At 45.9% G+C, this 15,257-nt stretch overlaps 1 protein-coding gene across 2 annotated transcripts; it reads right to left on the reverse strand.

Annotated features, from left to right (window-relative positions):
• Positions 1–391: 391 nt before the first annotated feature.
• On the reverse strand, positions 392–14,292 carry MAPK1IP1L (mitogen-activated protein kinase 1 interacting protein 1 like). Of its 2 annotated transcripts, none has more exons than XM_030451968.1 (4): positions 14,198–14,292; positions 5,313–5,340; positions 4,032–4,745; positions 392–3,242 (listed from the first exon to the last, which is right to left on the reverse strand). In XM_030451968.1, exons 2-4 carry the CDS (start codon positions 5,334–5,336, stop codon positions 3,231–3,233), a joined length of 750 nt encoding a protein of 249 aa, XP_030307828.1. In that variant the 5' UTR covers positions 5,337–5,340; positions 14,198–14,292; the 3' UTR covers positions 392–3,230. The 2 variants fall into 2 exon arrangements, with proteins under 2 accessions (XP_030307828.1, XP_030307829.1); XM_030451969.1 differs by lacking the exon at positions 14,198–14,292 and adding an exon at positions 11,371–11,424.
• Positions 14,293–15,257: the final 965 nt, after the last annotated feature.

Consider the following 15,257-nt stretch of genomic DNA (forward strand, 5'->3'; position numbering starts at 1 on the left):
GAGTGAGGAGTGATGCCCAAACTTTGTGGTCTCACCCCTGCCAAGCTGGGGAGTTTCCCAGGTGCTGTTTTCCACCCTGTCCTGATGGGGACATCCAAATGTTGGTTTGTGGGTCACTTTCCACATCCACGTGTCACAGGCAGAAAAAAAATAAAAATAAAAAAAAAATAAAGTCCCTTTTCTCCTCTAGAACAAGGAAGATCAGATCTTTTTTCTCCTAATTAGCAAGGCAGTTAATTCTCCTCATTAAGCAGGCAGTGAACAGGCAATACCACATCAGGACAGGGTAGCATCCACACTTAATTTTCCTTAGGTAGAGGCTGCAAAAGTCCCAAAAGGAAGAGGAAAAAACACTCACAGAAGTCAAGTAATTCTGATTTTATATTCAGTCTTTGCAAAGCAAGGATGTCCTTTTGTCACTGTTCATTCCAAGTCTACAGAAGCAAATGTCCAAAGCAGTAATTGAAAAGCAGTGAACACGACAGTCTTGAAAATACGTTTAATGTCTAATCTTATACAAAAGTGACAGCATTTTCAAAAAAATATCAAATCCTGTATTTATAGCTTCTCACTATCATACAGCAATATTCGTTTCGTCTAAAGAAAATACAGCAGCAGGTGATAATCTATACTTTAAAGATGTGATTGCTTGTATTTCATATTGTAAACAAATGCAGTATGTCAATCTCAAAGCACAAGTCAAAAAAAAAAATAAAAATAATGAACTTCTCAGCAATTTTAACTCAAATTGATGCATAGAAATGTACAAATTCCATTGCAAAAGCTTCAGGCCAGAAGTTGCTCACACTTGACATAACATGTGATAAAGTTACTACACTGTATATAGTGACAACTTGGAGTTTTTACACAATAGATTAACAGGAATACCCTTTTCACTGCTATGCAAAGAACTTGGCTCACAAAAACAAAGGGCTTATGAAACAGTTCTCAGGACCTCAAGAAATACGAATATACATTGAAAAAACATCTCATATATACTGAATTTTAGCCTAAATGTTCCAGTAATAAATCCTGCCTATTTCAGGAAGAACCTAGAAGTCACTCTTACAAATCCCCTTTCCCCAAAACCAGTCCTTGCTACGTTTGCTTTATCCTTCCCTACACCTTCCCCTGCCCTGCAAAGACACAGAGCCAGTGCCAGTTCAAACTGGAGTGGCTGAACTGAGGGATTCATTTGGAATAGATGGTTTTTTTTTTATTATTATTATTATTTTTCATCACACTGATTTATAACCTAAGGCTGTGGGTATAAAATAAAAAGAAAGCACTTGAGCAAACGTAGTTGCTGTTGATTTTTTCTTTATCAGTCTTGTCAAGATCTGTTGTTTGCAGGAGGGGACTGGGGCTTGTTTAAGCTTAGTGAGGACTTGCACTTTTGGTTCATGTTTCCAGGGTTACAGCTGATTTTAAAAAGAGAAATGTGAAGGGGTTTTGTTGAGCTTCTCCAAACAAACCAAAAAAAAGATACCTGTGCCTTTGCTGTTTCTTTCATGATGTTAAAACAGTCACAGCTGAGCTGGCTGCTGCCTTCTGCAAAAAATATTGCAGGGCTTTGGTAAAAAGGCCAAAATCACCAACAAGCACCAGCACCAGGTCACCCCATTGGGTTCTAAAAAGCCCCTCAGATGCATGCAGGAAGCTACAATAAGAGTGGGAGAGAATTAACTCACTTTGACAGTTCCATGATAACGAAGACTCCCTAATGAGCCACCAGTGATGTAAAATTGGTTCCTAATTCTACCTCCAGAGGCTGAGTTAGGAGATTCCCCACCCTGCTGGGGATGCCACAGACTGTCCTGGGTCAACACCAAGGTTCTCAAGTACCAAAAAGAGGGCCAGAACTCCTCACTGGCACCGTGGCTGTGAGGCTGCACCACCAGCCTTGCAGCAAACCCCTCACAGATATGGCAAGAAAATGAAAAGTGACTGCCCTGCCCCTTCAGAGAGGGGGGGAGCAGCTACACAGCAGTGCACAGGCTTTGAGACATTCAATTCCTCCCTAATTACACTCCCTAATTAAGCTTACTCAGTGAGGTATGCAGACACCCAGCTGAGAACAAGAGGACTTCTCCCCACTGCAATATCCAGGGCAGCCCTGATGAGGCCTCCTCGTTCTCCACCCTGGCAGAAAGGATGAGACAATCTCTGGAGCTGCTGGAACTCAACTCCCTGCCAAAAGCTGCCAGGAAGGGAACAGTCAAGGTGGGATTATTTATTTTTGGATTTTTTTTTCTTTTTTTTTTAATATCTTTTTAAGCTCAAGTTTGGTTTCCAGGGCCTCTGACCCAGCCTGCAGAGTTTACAGAGCCCAGCAGCAAAATCAGATTTTAAATGACTGGAACCCAGGTTAGAAACAGGGAAGTACCTTACCTAAAGTGGGAATCAGCTCCTCTTTACATAAACCAAGCCAAACTTCCAACCACCACAGAATGAGAACGGGCAAAATGATGTCCTCATTTGCATGCATAAAACTCACATTATCTTATTTATTTTTATTTTATTTTAAATTCAAAGTTAACTGCACGTCCAGGTTATTTGCACATAAATGCCTGTTTGTGAACACCAAGAGTGTGCTGAGAGGTCAGACCCAGGGTTTGAAGTGTGTCTCTTCTCTTCCATAGTCCCAGACTGAGCAATTGTTTTTGAGTATTTACAAAATGCTGAGAAAACCTTCAAGTTCACACGTTCTGTCTCTTTAGTCTGAATTACTGTAGCAGGTTCAAAAAAAAAAAAAAAATCAGGTTTCTTGAGAAAAAGCTTGGAACACTTTTTATTGACATTTTGGAATCACCTGAAAATGACAAAATGTGACTATCCATCCACTCAGTGACCAGCACAAGTCTGGCAAACAAGACTTAAAGCATTCATGGAAATCTAAGAATTCACTTCTTTGCTTTTTTCAAGTCCTTGAGCCTGATTCTTTAGAATCCTCACTTGGCAACTCCCATTTTTTCCAAGGAATCCTTGCCAACACAAGAACCACAGATGTTAGTTTTATTTCTGCACTTCCTAATTAAGTGTATTAAACCAATTACTCCAGCATACGAGCAAGGTAAATTTATGCAAACTGCTCCTTCATACCTCAAATGCACATACAGGAGGCAAGAATTCTTCGTAGCCTCAAACATTACTGAAACAAAAACTGTAAAAATCTCTGCAAGTAGTGGATGAAGGTGGAAAGCTACAGTATTTTGTTGCCCAGAATGTATTCAACGGTAAGGCTGCAAGAGACAATAATTCAGGGTCAATAGCAGTTAATTCAGTCACACACACACACAAAAAAATAAATTCTTAATTAAATTCTCACAGATACAAAGATTTTTAACTGAAAACAACTCAATTTGATGAAATTTGTAATTTGCCACTCCCTCTCTCTGTGCCCTAGAGGGAATCTCTCTAGATTTTCTTTCAGAAATTAAAAGGCCTTTTTTGCCTTTTAGAGAAGACTTTCCAAGCAACCAAAGATCACTGTAATGTGATGCTTAGACACACTCCAACTTGAAGTATAATTTCATAGAATCACAGAATTGGCTGGGTTGGAAGGGACCTCAGAGATCATCAAGTCCAACCCTTGATCCACTCCCACTGCAGTTCCCAGCCCATGGCACTCAGTGCCACATCCAGGCTCTTTGGAAATATCTCCAGACACGGAGAATCCACTACTTCCCTGGGCAGCCCATTCCAATGCCTGATCACCCTCTCCAGAAAGAAATTCTTTCTCATCTCCAACCTAAACCTCCCCTGGCACAACTTGAGACCCTGCCCTCTTGTCTTGCTGAGAGTTGCCTGGGAAAAGAGCCCAACCCCCCCCTGGCTCCAACCTCCTTTCAGGGAGTTGTAGCCTTAGTGTATTTAGTTAAGCATTCAAGGAGCTGGCTATTATTCCACTGACTACAGAGACAAGACAGATGTGCTGCAATTCCTTACCTGCATGACCAGCCCCTACCCTACTGAACTTTCATGCTTAAAAAGTAATTTAGAGCAACTCAAAACCAAAACTGAATACTTACATGGGGACCACCAGGCATTGATGGAGCACCAGCAGGACCAGATGGCACTTGAAAAGGATTAGGGGGCGTGGGATATAGTCCTGGAGCTGGATATGATCCTGTGGGTGGAGGAAACGGACCTGGCGGTGAAGGTCCCCACGTTCCGGGTGGGACTGTCCCCCACGGTACTGTTGGTGCTGCCCCTGGAGTCTGGGTAGGAGCAGAATATGGCCCTGGGGGTGGATATGGCATGCTGGGTGCAGGATACTGCCCACCCATTGTTGGTCCCCATGCTCCAGAGGGCATGGATCCCCATGGCCCAACGGGAGCAGGAGGTGCAGCTGGCTCTGTCGGACCGCCATAAGGTCTTGGAAGCTCTGGAAAGGGCATGTTTGGCGGAGGATATTGCCCTGGTGGGACAGGACCTGGCACAGTTGGGGGTGGATATGGACCACCAGGAGGAGGGCAAGAGGGTCCAGTAGGAGGAGGAGGAAATGGAGCAGGCGGTCCAGGGGGCATTGAAGGATACATTCCTGTTGGAGGAGGTCCAAAGGGCACGCTGGAAGCGGAGGTGTTGGGTGGCGGTCCGGTTGGTGCCGTAGGGGGAGCGCTTGGGTTGTTCCAAGGATTTGAAGCTGGCCAAGCCTGGGGTGGTTGACCAGGCTGCTGCCCAGGTTTTGTACTGCTCACTTTGGAGGTTTTAGCAGGAGACTGATCTGGTAAAGCATCTGCCAACTAAAAGATAAAGCAGCAGTGAGAAGGTAAAAGGCCTCCTGGACCTCCTCGCCGCAGACATTCACCAGCTACGTGTGTGTGTGTGTGTGTGTGTTTGTGTGTTTCAGTTGCCAAAATGGGAGGAGAAGACCTCTTTGCTACTGCACAGAGATGATTTACATTCATTTTTGTGCAGCTTCTCTAAGGCAGAGGAGGCATTCTGACATGCTGCAGTTAGAAAACCCAAAAAAACCCCAAAAACCAAACCCCAAAACCAGGCGACCAACCGCAGGCAATTCCGGCAAGAAAATCCAGAAAGAAAAGGTTTTTGTAGAGTTCCCTTCTGACACTATTAGAACACAACTCCTTTGTTACTCTCAGAAAAAAAGAACCCACAAAGCACCTGGCAGCTTCACATGGTTAAACCTACAGATTGCTACAGCTACCCAAAAGGAAGACACCACGAGTGGAATACCGAGGCAATGGCCTCTCAGCTGGGAGCTCCCCTTCCTCTCGGAAAACCACGTCAAGGTTTAGAGTGAAGCAACACAACTGGCTGATCTTCAGGAAAGAAAAACTGTTACTTACCGAAAAATCATCAGTTCCAGACATTTTGCTGAAAAGTAAGGTAAGATAAAGTGAAATTTGTTGAAAATAATATAAAAAAAAAAAAAAGTATTTCAAGCAAGAGTTCATGAGACGAACGCTACGTTTGCCTCCCTCAAACTGGCAGTGCCTCCTAACTGGAGGCTTTGTTTTAGTGACCCTGACCCATGCAGACACCTGCTACCCAAATATTTCTCTCTTGATAAAGTTCTGATGAAGAGGAAAGTCTTCAGCCTCCACCTGTCTCACCTCAGGCAGGACCCACACTTAATTAATGGGTCACATTACACCAAGAAAAAAACCTCTCAGCTATTCGGAGGGACAGGGCTCTGCCTGCACAGGACTCCAGGTCTTTTTAAAACTGGGACTCAAGAGAAAAGTCATGGCTGGCTGCTTGCTGATGGAATTAATGCACCTAAAAAAACCCAAACAGACATGATTAAATAAATCCCCACGCAGCCTTTGTTGTCAGAAAGAGCAGGACTGGTTTTTTGCGGATGCTTCATCCTAAATTACTCCAAAACACAAAAAAAGTGGTGGCTCTCAGCTCAATTCTCTGCCCCCAGCATTAGCTGAAGGCAAAGGGGTCATCAACATGCACCTAACTTCTGACTTCTAACTCTTAAAAGGTGACCAAAACAGGTGAAACAGGCAGACAAGCCCCAGTGCAGCCAGAAGGTTTCAGGGAGGGAGTAGGAGATAGAGAGGAAGATAGAAGTGGGGGGAAAATGGAAAAAGACAAGTTAAAAGTACAAATGCTACTGCCAAGATGACTCCCACTAAACCAAAACAATCCTTGTTTTCCCTTGCTGCTGGTGAGGAGCTGGCTTTTCACACAGAGACTGCTCCTGGGGCTGGAGGTTTGCACAAACAGCTCTGTGAGACTATAGATTATATAGTGCAAATAATGAACCTATAAACTGGAGTCTTCTCTGAAAATGGGTGTTAAGTTCATTACTACCTACACAATCTCATCTTAAGACAATACTGGATCAGAGCTCTGCTTAGCATCCCACTTTATGGATCAGAACATGGGGCTGTGCTTAGCATCCCATTTTATGGATCAGAACATGGGGCTGTGCTTAGCATCCCACTTTATGGATCAGAACATGGGGCTGTGCTTAGCATCCCACTTTATGGATCAGAACATGGGGCTGTTCTTAGCATCCCATTTTATTTTCAGCACAGACAACAGGGAAGAACAGCAGCAGGGCTGACACCCCAGTACTTCAGAAGCTCAGACACCTCCTCAGTTGTAGGCAATTCTTATGGACTAACAACCCTCAAGCAATTTCTTTTCCACAAACACATCTGGTTTCCCTGCTTGTACCTAACTAAATCCACTGGTGAGGATTTGTTGGCTATTTGTTACATAAAAAAGGCACCTTTTTATTTCTAAACCTGGATCTTTAGTTCCAGTTGTTGCTCCTCCACTCTTGCAGCTGAGGACATCAAGTCTGTTCTTGTCCACCCTGCCCATGGTGCTCATTATTCTACAGATTTTTACCACTTTCTGGTGGTTTTTCCTTTTCCAAGCTGAGCTCCAGCTGATTTCCTTGACCCTTGTGCAGCAGCTGTTTCATTCCATTTCATTCTTCTCACCACCTCTCTTTGAGGCTGTTCCAATTCTTTTGGAGCTTTTGAGATGAATGACAAGAAGTTACCCCACAGAATCCAAGATGTGGAATAACTATTGATTTATAGAGTTGCACAATTATGTTCTGCTTTGTCCTCTGTTTCCTTCCTCATGCTTCTCAAGTGTTTCATCTCCTTTCTGATCACTACAGAACTGACACTTCTGCAGCAATATTTCACTCCTCAGTGTTAAGGTTCAGCCCATCATTTTAAATAAGAAATTAGACACACAATTCTACATTTATCTTCCCTGAATTCCATCCAACTTATCAACATGGAGTTCTAGCTGCCACTTTATAACTTAAGGATTTTTTTCCTGAATGGCTTCATATCAAAAAGATCTTGTTATCTCATTTCCCAAGTGTTTTATGACTACACCAAGCAACCCAGACCCCTGTGGAAACACAGTGAGCTTGACACATTATACCTAATAATTGAAATAAACCTTAAAGGAATATCTAATAAATTAAATAAAGCTTTTAAATCTACAAAACCAGCACCCTGGTGCTGTCAGTGGAGCACTGCTGCTACCAGTGGCTACTTGCAGGAATCCAAAGGTTTGTTCAAGCTCCAATTAATATTAGTTTGTAACAGCAATAATTCCTGTACATAGGGACAGGTCCCTGTATGTCTGGATCAGGTGAGATACACTGTTCAGATCAATTAAAAATTTTGTTTAAAGTTCAGAAACCAGTAGAGCTCCACGAGGAAATTGTTTCCACTCCTGTTATTAACAGCTCAGCTGTTCAAGGGACATCTAGCAGAAAAAAAAAATCCCAATTTTCCTTCAATAGATAGCTCTGATGTTAGAAGGTTGCTATTTCTTGCAGTGAACCAGTAAAACTGGAGTTGGTGGGTGCTTTCCAGTGGCATTGTTGTTCACTTTACCTATACAGACACAGAAGCTCTCATATTACTCACAAATACAGCAAATCAAACATTAATAGAAAGGTACAAAAATTACTTTTTTATACGAGTGTGAATGTAACACAAATGTGAGTGTGAACTCCTAAGAAAAAAAAAGTTGGAAAAAGAAACACCAAAACAGGCCAGAAAATCATCCTTGCTTTAGGCAGATGGTGAGATGGGAGGAGACCAACTGAAAAACACACCTACAAGAAAAGGAAAAAAAACCCAAAAGAAGTTAAAACAAAAGAAGTTAAAACTTAAGCTGCAAGGGAGAAAAGGAAGAGAGGAGAGAGCCCTAAAGAACTCAGAAGAAAATCCCATGATCTGTCACCAAAGTGACAGTGAGCAGGGCACCAAAGGGGTGGATGAACAGAGCTGAACCCCCTGTGAGTGTAAATTCATAAGAAAAAAAAAGTTGCAGAAAGAAACACCAAAACAGGCCAGAAAATCATCCTTGCTTTAGGCAGATGGTGAGATGGGAGGAGACCAACTGAAAAACACACCTACAAGAAAAGGAAAAAGAAACCCAAAAGTTAAAACATAAGCTGTAAGGGAGAGAAGGAAGAGAGGAGAGAGTCCTAAAGAACTCAGAAGAAAATCCCATGATCTGTCACCAAAGTGACAGTGAGCAGGGCACCAAAGGGGTGGAGGAACAGAGCTGAACCCCCTGTGACTGTAAATTTGTAAGAAAAAAAAAGTTGGAGAAAGAAACACCAAAACAGGCCAGAGAATCATCCTTGCTTTAGGCAGATGGTGAGATGGGAGGAGACCAACTGAAAAACACACCTACAAGAAAAGGAAAAAATATCAAAAGAAGTTAAAACATAAACTGTAAGGGAGAGAAGGAAGAGAGGAGAGAGCCCTAGAGAACTCAGAAGAAAATCCCATGATCTGTCAGCAAAGTGACAGTGAGCAGAGCACCAAAGGGGTGGAGGAACAGAGCTGAACCCCCTGTGAGTGTAAATTTGTAAGAAAAAAAAAGTTGGAGAAAGAAACACCAAAACAGGCCAGAGAATCATCCTTGCTTTAGGCAGATGGTGAGATGGGAGGAGACCAACTGAAAAACACACCTACAAGAAAAGGAAAAAATATCAAAAGAAGTTAAAACATAAACTGTAAGGGAGAGAAGGAAGAGAGGAGAGAGCCCTAGAGAACTCAGAAGAAAATCCCATGATCTGTCAGCAAAGTGACAGTGAGCAGGGCACCAAAGCCAAAGGGGTGGATGAACAGAGCTGAACCTCCCTGCTCCCAGCCCCAGAACTGGTCAGATGTCCACAAAAGTTTGGTGTCCCACCCCAAATCCTGCTGGGTGACTTAGGACAGAGAGGTAAGCAAGAGCTCCTGATGTGATTCTGGGGCTCCCTGGCTCTGGCAAGAGGACTGCAACAACATTTGTTGGCAACTTTTGGTGTAAGGGTGCCAAGGGTGCCAAGGATCCTGGTGCAGACAGGGTGGGCTCCTTCAGGATTGGGCTTTCTAAAACATTTTTAAAACATTTTAAAATCTGGGTAATGCCACTCTTATTTAATTAAAAACTAATTAAAAAAGAAATGATGACACACACTCAGACAACAGAGAAATTTGTACTTAAATCTAGATACAGAGACTTAAAGGATTCCAATCCAAACCTTACAGAAAGATCCATGAAGTCTGAAAGAGGATTTTGCCCCAGGGATTAAGGGCCCCAGGATGTCAGGGAATGATAGGAGCAGGGGGAATGGATTCAAACCAGAGGAGGGGAGATTTAGATTGGAAGTTTGGGAGAAGTTCTTCAAAGCCAGGCTGGCCAGGGCTCTGAGCAAGCTGACCTAGGGGGAGGCGTCCCTTCCTATGCAGGGGGTTGGAATGAGGTGACCTTAAAAGGTCCCTACCAACCCTGAAAATTCTGATTTACATGCTCACAAATAAGACTCAGAGGCACTGCTGGACAGGGGACCTCCAAATCATTTTGTTTTAAAGACCCCCCAGGTGATGAGTGGGCTCCAAACTGCAGACCAAGGTATTGAACTGTGCCCTGATGAGGTTTTGAGATGAGGCAGAGTTATCAAATGTTCTCTTGAAGCTTTACAGGAAGAACCCTGATAGGAAGAAACACTGATAGGAAGAGAGAAAAGCTGATTTGTGGGACATCTGCTCTGCCACATTTAGACTGTACTCCAAATCATTCTTTCCTGGAACTGAGGAGGAAGAAAAAACAAGTGAGTGGAAGAAGAAGGGTTCAGGAGTTGAAGTAATTTGGCAGGGAGCAGAAAGACAACACAAGTGGCAGCTTTTAAACTGAAGTCCTCCCTGCACCCACTGTGCTGGGAGAGAAAATTTCCTTTGTTTTCTGTAAGCCACCACCCCTGGAAACAGCTCCTGCTTTCCAGAAACAGGGAGCATCCAGACAGGGTGCTCAGGGCACTACTTCTCAGCCACCTCTGAGAACACACATGGTCAGAAACACAAAACAAGAGAGGGGAAGAGAGAAATATCTAATATTGTAAGAAAATAAAGCATTCTGGAAGCAGAACCTCTCTCATCCTTTATCTGAAGAGTGATAGGAGGATGTGGAGGATTTTCCACCACATCCACCCAGGAACCATTCACAGCACAAGGTCCAAGGCTTCCCAGGAAGCCAGGAATTCAGAGCAGGAAGGTCAGACAAGCAAGGCTGAGCAGCACTCTGACCCAGCAAGTTCTGCCAACAGCATCCAAGGCCAAGTGGTGACTGCCAGAGAGGTCTGGGAAGGCCCTGTTTCTGGAGGTGTGGTGCTCTGTGACACAGACAAAACCCATCAGCTTCCACTGTGGTTCTGAAGCTCTGAGCCCTCTCTGATCACATCCAGCCCAACTGGATGTAGCATTTTCCCCAAGCTCTTCCCTTCCTTGGCTTTTATCCATCACCCATCCCTGGAAACCCTCCTCAGACAGAGCTCTGGAGACCCCTTTTAGAAAGAAATATCCCAAACACTTCTCCTTTTACTAAACCCACCCAAAACTAAGCATCAACAGCTTGCTTTTGCTTTTTTTTTTTTTTTTCTCATTTCTTTTTTTACTTCCATGACACGTTTCCAACACTTGAAGTGCCAGATTTAGTTTCTTGTCTCCAAGATCATCTTTCCAACACAGAAAAACCACTCTGGAGATGCACCATGCTCTGCTGCATTTCCACTGGGTGGCAGAGCTCTACCAGCCAGGAGGTTCCTTTGTTGCTGGAAGAAATCTTAACACCCACCAAGCATAACCTCATCCACAACAAGATTTCTGCAACTCCCCAGAGAAAGGAAAAGGAGAACAAATCTATGAAAGCTTCTCAAGGTTTCCTAAAATATGCAAATTTCTGCACTTTCTACCTTCCAGACATTAAGAATCAACATTTTCTTAGCCTGGCCCTTTCTTGAGTGGCTTCTCAGCTGTGCTGAGGTAGTTGGGGTGTGTGGGATCCTTCAGGCTGACCTCCAAGTTTTAAATAAATAAAATTGGTAAAGAGGGGAAAACCAAACAGCTACATCACCAGCAGCTGCTTGAGAGTCAGGGAAGTTTTGGCCCCTTCCTCTGTCTCTCTTGACTGGAAAAAAAATAAAAAAAGGAGGTAAGACAGGATTTTAGCTTTCAGATTTTGAGTTTTTCTATTTTCTGGACAAATCTGAAGCACAGAATGGTTTGGGTTGGAAGGGACCTTAAAGATCATCTTGTTCTAACCCCCTGCCACGGGCAGGGCCATCTCCCACCAGCCCAGGTTGCTCAAGTTGGACAAATTTAATGAGGGGTGACAACCAAAATGCTGCAGATTGGGTCATTTGCTACAAATTACCTCCTAGCAGCAAACAAACAGACAAACAAACAATAATTAATTAAACCAGAGGTCTCTGCTATCAGTTTGCAAGGCCTGTAAAACCTAAAGCCACAAGGAACCCTCATGTGTGCTGCTTCCCACCCTGTTCCATGCCATCCTGGCTCACAGCTGCCTCCTCCCCATCCCAGACATCCCAGGGAGATGATTCCCAACCTGGCAGATCCAGATCAGTTCTGAGCTGGTTTGTTTGGGTCAGTTGGTTTGGATCAGTTGGTTTGGGCCACTGGGTTTGGGTCAGTCTGCACTGCCCACAACTGCTCCTGTCCACACCATCCTACCCCCTGCATCTTGCACAAGATTCTAATTAATCTAAATATAATTAAAACATACCACAGCTGCTTTCTTGAGAAGAAAGCCCATTCTCAACACACTACCCTCTTCTAAAAGTGTGGTTTGGTTCTCATTTATAGCATTAGTTTCCAGTTATCAGTTCTCAGGAGCCTTCCTGAAGTAGCTGGGAAGAAAACCTCTGTGCCTGTCCCACTCAGGAATAATCAGCTTCATTATTTTCATTAATTTTGGATGGAATAAACTCACTGCTCCTCCCAAACACCTTCACTGCAGGGGTTTTGCTGTGTGTACCTCCTCAGTAACACCATCAGACCTAAGTGTCAAATCCCAGTTCTATTCTCTTACCAGTGACACACAAACCCTCCCCCTGCTCCTTCAGCAGAGGCTCTTTTCCAGGATAAAAACCTTCCAGGATGCAAACCCCCTGCATGGATACAGCTGGAATCTTTCACTGCTTCATTTGGCACCAAGAAACTCAAGTTTTAAAAGTATCTGAAGTGGTTTTGAGCTTTGATATTTGCCACAGCTCCCCAGGGGTCATGGAGAGGGTGGTTTCAGGGTGTGTCTGTTTGGGTTATTTGGAAAAAAAACCAAACCCAAATAACACCAACCCTTCATAGAATGGTTTGGGTTAGAAGGGACCTTAAAGATCATCTTGTTCCAACCCCCCTGCCATGGTCAGGGACACCTCCCACCAGCCCAGGTTGCTCCAAGCCCCATCCAGCCTGGGCTGAGACACTGCCAGGGATGGGGCAGCCACAGCTTCTCTGGGAAACCTGGCACAGGGGCTCAGCACCCTCACACCAAACTATTTCTTTCTAGTATCTAATATCTAACTTAAAATCTCCCCTCTTGCAGCTGGAAACCCTTCCCCCTCATCCCATCCCTGCAGTCCCTTGTCTCCAGTCCCTCCCCAGCTTTCCTGGAGCCCCGTTAAGCCCTAGAAGGTTGTTCCCCTGGAGATGTTTTCAGTATTTTCACGGAGTTGTGCAAGATTCCTTCCTCACATCTAATAAATCTCCCCTTTTTCAGTTTGAAACCCTTCCCCCTCATCCCATCCCTCCAGGCCCTTGTCCCCAGTCCCTCCCCAGCTTTCCTGGAGCCCCTTCAGGCACTGGAAGGTGCTCTAAGGTCTCCCCATTGCAGCCTTCTCTTCTCCAGCCTCAACACCCCCAACTCTCTCAACTTCCCCATGTCCAACCTCAATCTCCCCTTTCTCTCCAAGTTTTAACCCATTTCCCTTGTCCTCTCCCTACCCCCCATGTCCAAAGCCCTCTCCCAGCTTTCCTGTAGCCCCTTCAGATATTGGAAGGTTGCTCTGAGCTCCCCTGGGAGCCTCCTCTTCTCCAGGCTGAACAACCCCAATCCCTCAGCCTGGCTTCCCAGGGAGCTGCTCCAGCACTCCCAACATTTCAGGGGCCTCCTCCAGACATGTTCCAGGAGCTCTGTGTCCTTTGTTCTTAACATTTACTGACAATACAGTTGAACAGCATCAGATCAAAAAGGTTTCCCAGGGAATTCACCTGGAATCAAGCTCTCCCTCGGGGATGAAAGCTGCCAGAGGAGCAGCTCAGTCTCCAAGCTGTGATCCCTTCGATACTGCTGAGCTGTGGCTTCCCCAGACACTCAGCTCCCTTAATTCCGTTAACATTTAATAAAACGAATTAACTCCTCACCAACTATGAACAACTGACGTGCCCGAGGCCTTCTCTACCCAAGGCCCCTTTGAGCCGAGCAGTCACACGCCACCCACATCCATTTCTACAGCGATTTACAGCTTACGACCACAGAGCACCAACACAAGCCGACAAAACCACTTCACCCAGTCAGCTCACCACCGTTACACACAGGAAACCCGGATCCTCCCTCCGCTGCACGGCCACCGGACCCCGGGAACCGAAGGCGGCGGCGGCAGCAGCCACTAGGCCGCCCCAGCCTCCCCCTGGAGCGACCCGCCCTCCCGGGGGCCCTGGGGCTGCCTCTTGCCGTAACCTCTCCCTTAGCGGGAGAGGCGGCGGGCGGCAGCTCCCGGGGCCTGAGGTGGGAAGAGGCGGGTGCGGCCCGGGGGCGGTGTGTGGGATGGACCCCCCCCCCGCCCTCCTTTCCCTCATCCCTTCCTTTCCCCCTCGCCCACCCCACTCCCTGCCGCTGTCTGGGGGTCCGGGTGGGCCCCTGTGCCGCCGTGTGCGGGTACCTGTGCGGGCGGGAGGAGCGGAGCGCGGCGCAGGCCCGGAGCGAGGCGGCGGCCGCAGCAGCACCGCCAGCCCGACGCCCCGACCGGAAGCGGAATGACGTCACACGCCACGCCCCCTCCCTTTTCTCTCTCTCTCTCTCCAGCTCACCCGGACCGGAAGGTCACGCGCTCGGCCCCGCCCCAACGCGCGCGGACCCCGGGGACCACGTGACCACCCGCCACACCCCCCCCCTCCCCCCCTCCCCTCTCGTCACCTTGCCCGCCCCTTCCGCTCGCGCCGCCGGGACGTCACGTGGCCTTCCCGCCTTCCCGCCTTTTGCCGAACACCCCAAACCCCCCAAACCCCCTGTACCTGAGAGAGAGCGGGAGAGGGTGTGAGGGGAGCAGAGGGGGAACGGAGGAGAAGGGGAAGGAGAAAGAGAAAGAGAAAAAAGGGAAAGGAGAAGGATAAGGAAAAGGAGAAGGGGAAAGAAGGGAAAGGAGAAGGAAACGGAGAAGGGGAAAGAGGGGAAAGGAGAAGGAAAAGGGGAAGGAAAAGGAAGGAGAAGGAGAAGGAAAAGGAGAAAGAAGGGAAAAGGAGAAGGAGAAGGAAAAGGAAGGAGAAGGAGAAAGAAGGAAAAGGAGAAGGGGAAAGAAGGGAAAGGAGAAGGATAAGGAAAAGGAGAAGGGAAAGGAGAAAGATAAGGAAAAGGAGAAAGGGTAAGAAGGGAAAGGAGAAGGAAAAGGAAGGAGAAGGAAGGAGAAGGAAAAGGAGAAAGAAGGGAAAAGGAGAAGGAAAAGGAAGGAGGAGAAAGAAAAGGGAAAGGGGAAAGGAAAAGGGAAAGGAGAAAGAAGGAAAGAAGAAGAAGGAAAAGAAGGGAAAGGAGAAAGGAGAAGGAAAAGAAAGAAGGAGAAAGAAAAGAAAAAGGAGAAGGAAGGGAAAGGAGAAAGCAGAGGAAGGAAAAGGAGAAGAAAGGGAAAGGAGGAAGAAGGAAAGGAGGGAGAAAGAAGGAGAAGGAAGGAAAAGGAAAGAACGAGAAGGAAGGAGAAGAAGGAAGGGGAAGGAAAAAGAAGGGGAAGG

Source organism: Calypte anna, chromosome 5A, assembly GCF_003957555.1.
Source record: "Calypte anna isolate BGI_N300 chromosome 5A, bCalAnn1_v1.p, whole genome shotgun sequence".
Lineage (NCBI taxonomy): Eukaryota > Metazoa > Chordata > Aves > Apodiformes > Trochilidae > Calypte > Calypte anna.

Coding starts and splice junctions, on each gene's coding strand:
- MAPK1IP1L (XM_030451968.1), bottom strand. CDS start 5,336: ATGTCTGGAACTGATGATTTTTCG. Junction 4,746..5,312: donor CTGGAACTGATGATTTTTCG/GTAAGTAACAGT, acceptor TTTATCTTTTAG/TTGGCAGATGCTTTACCAGA.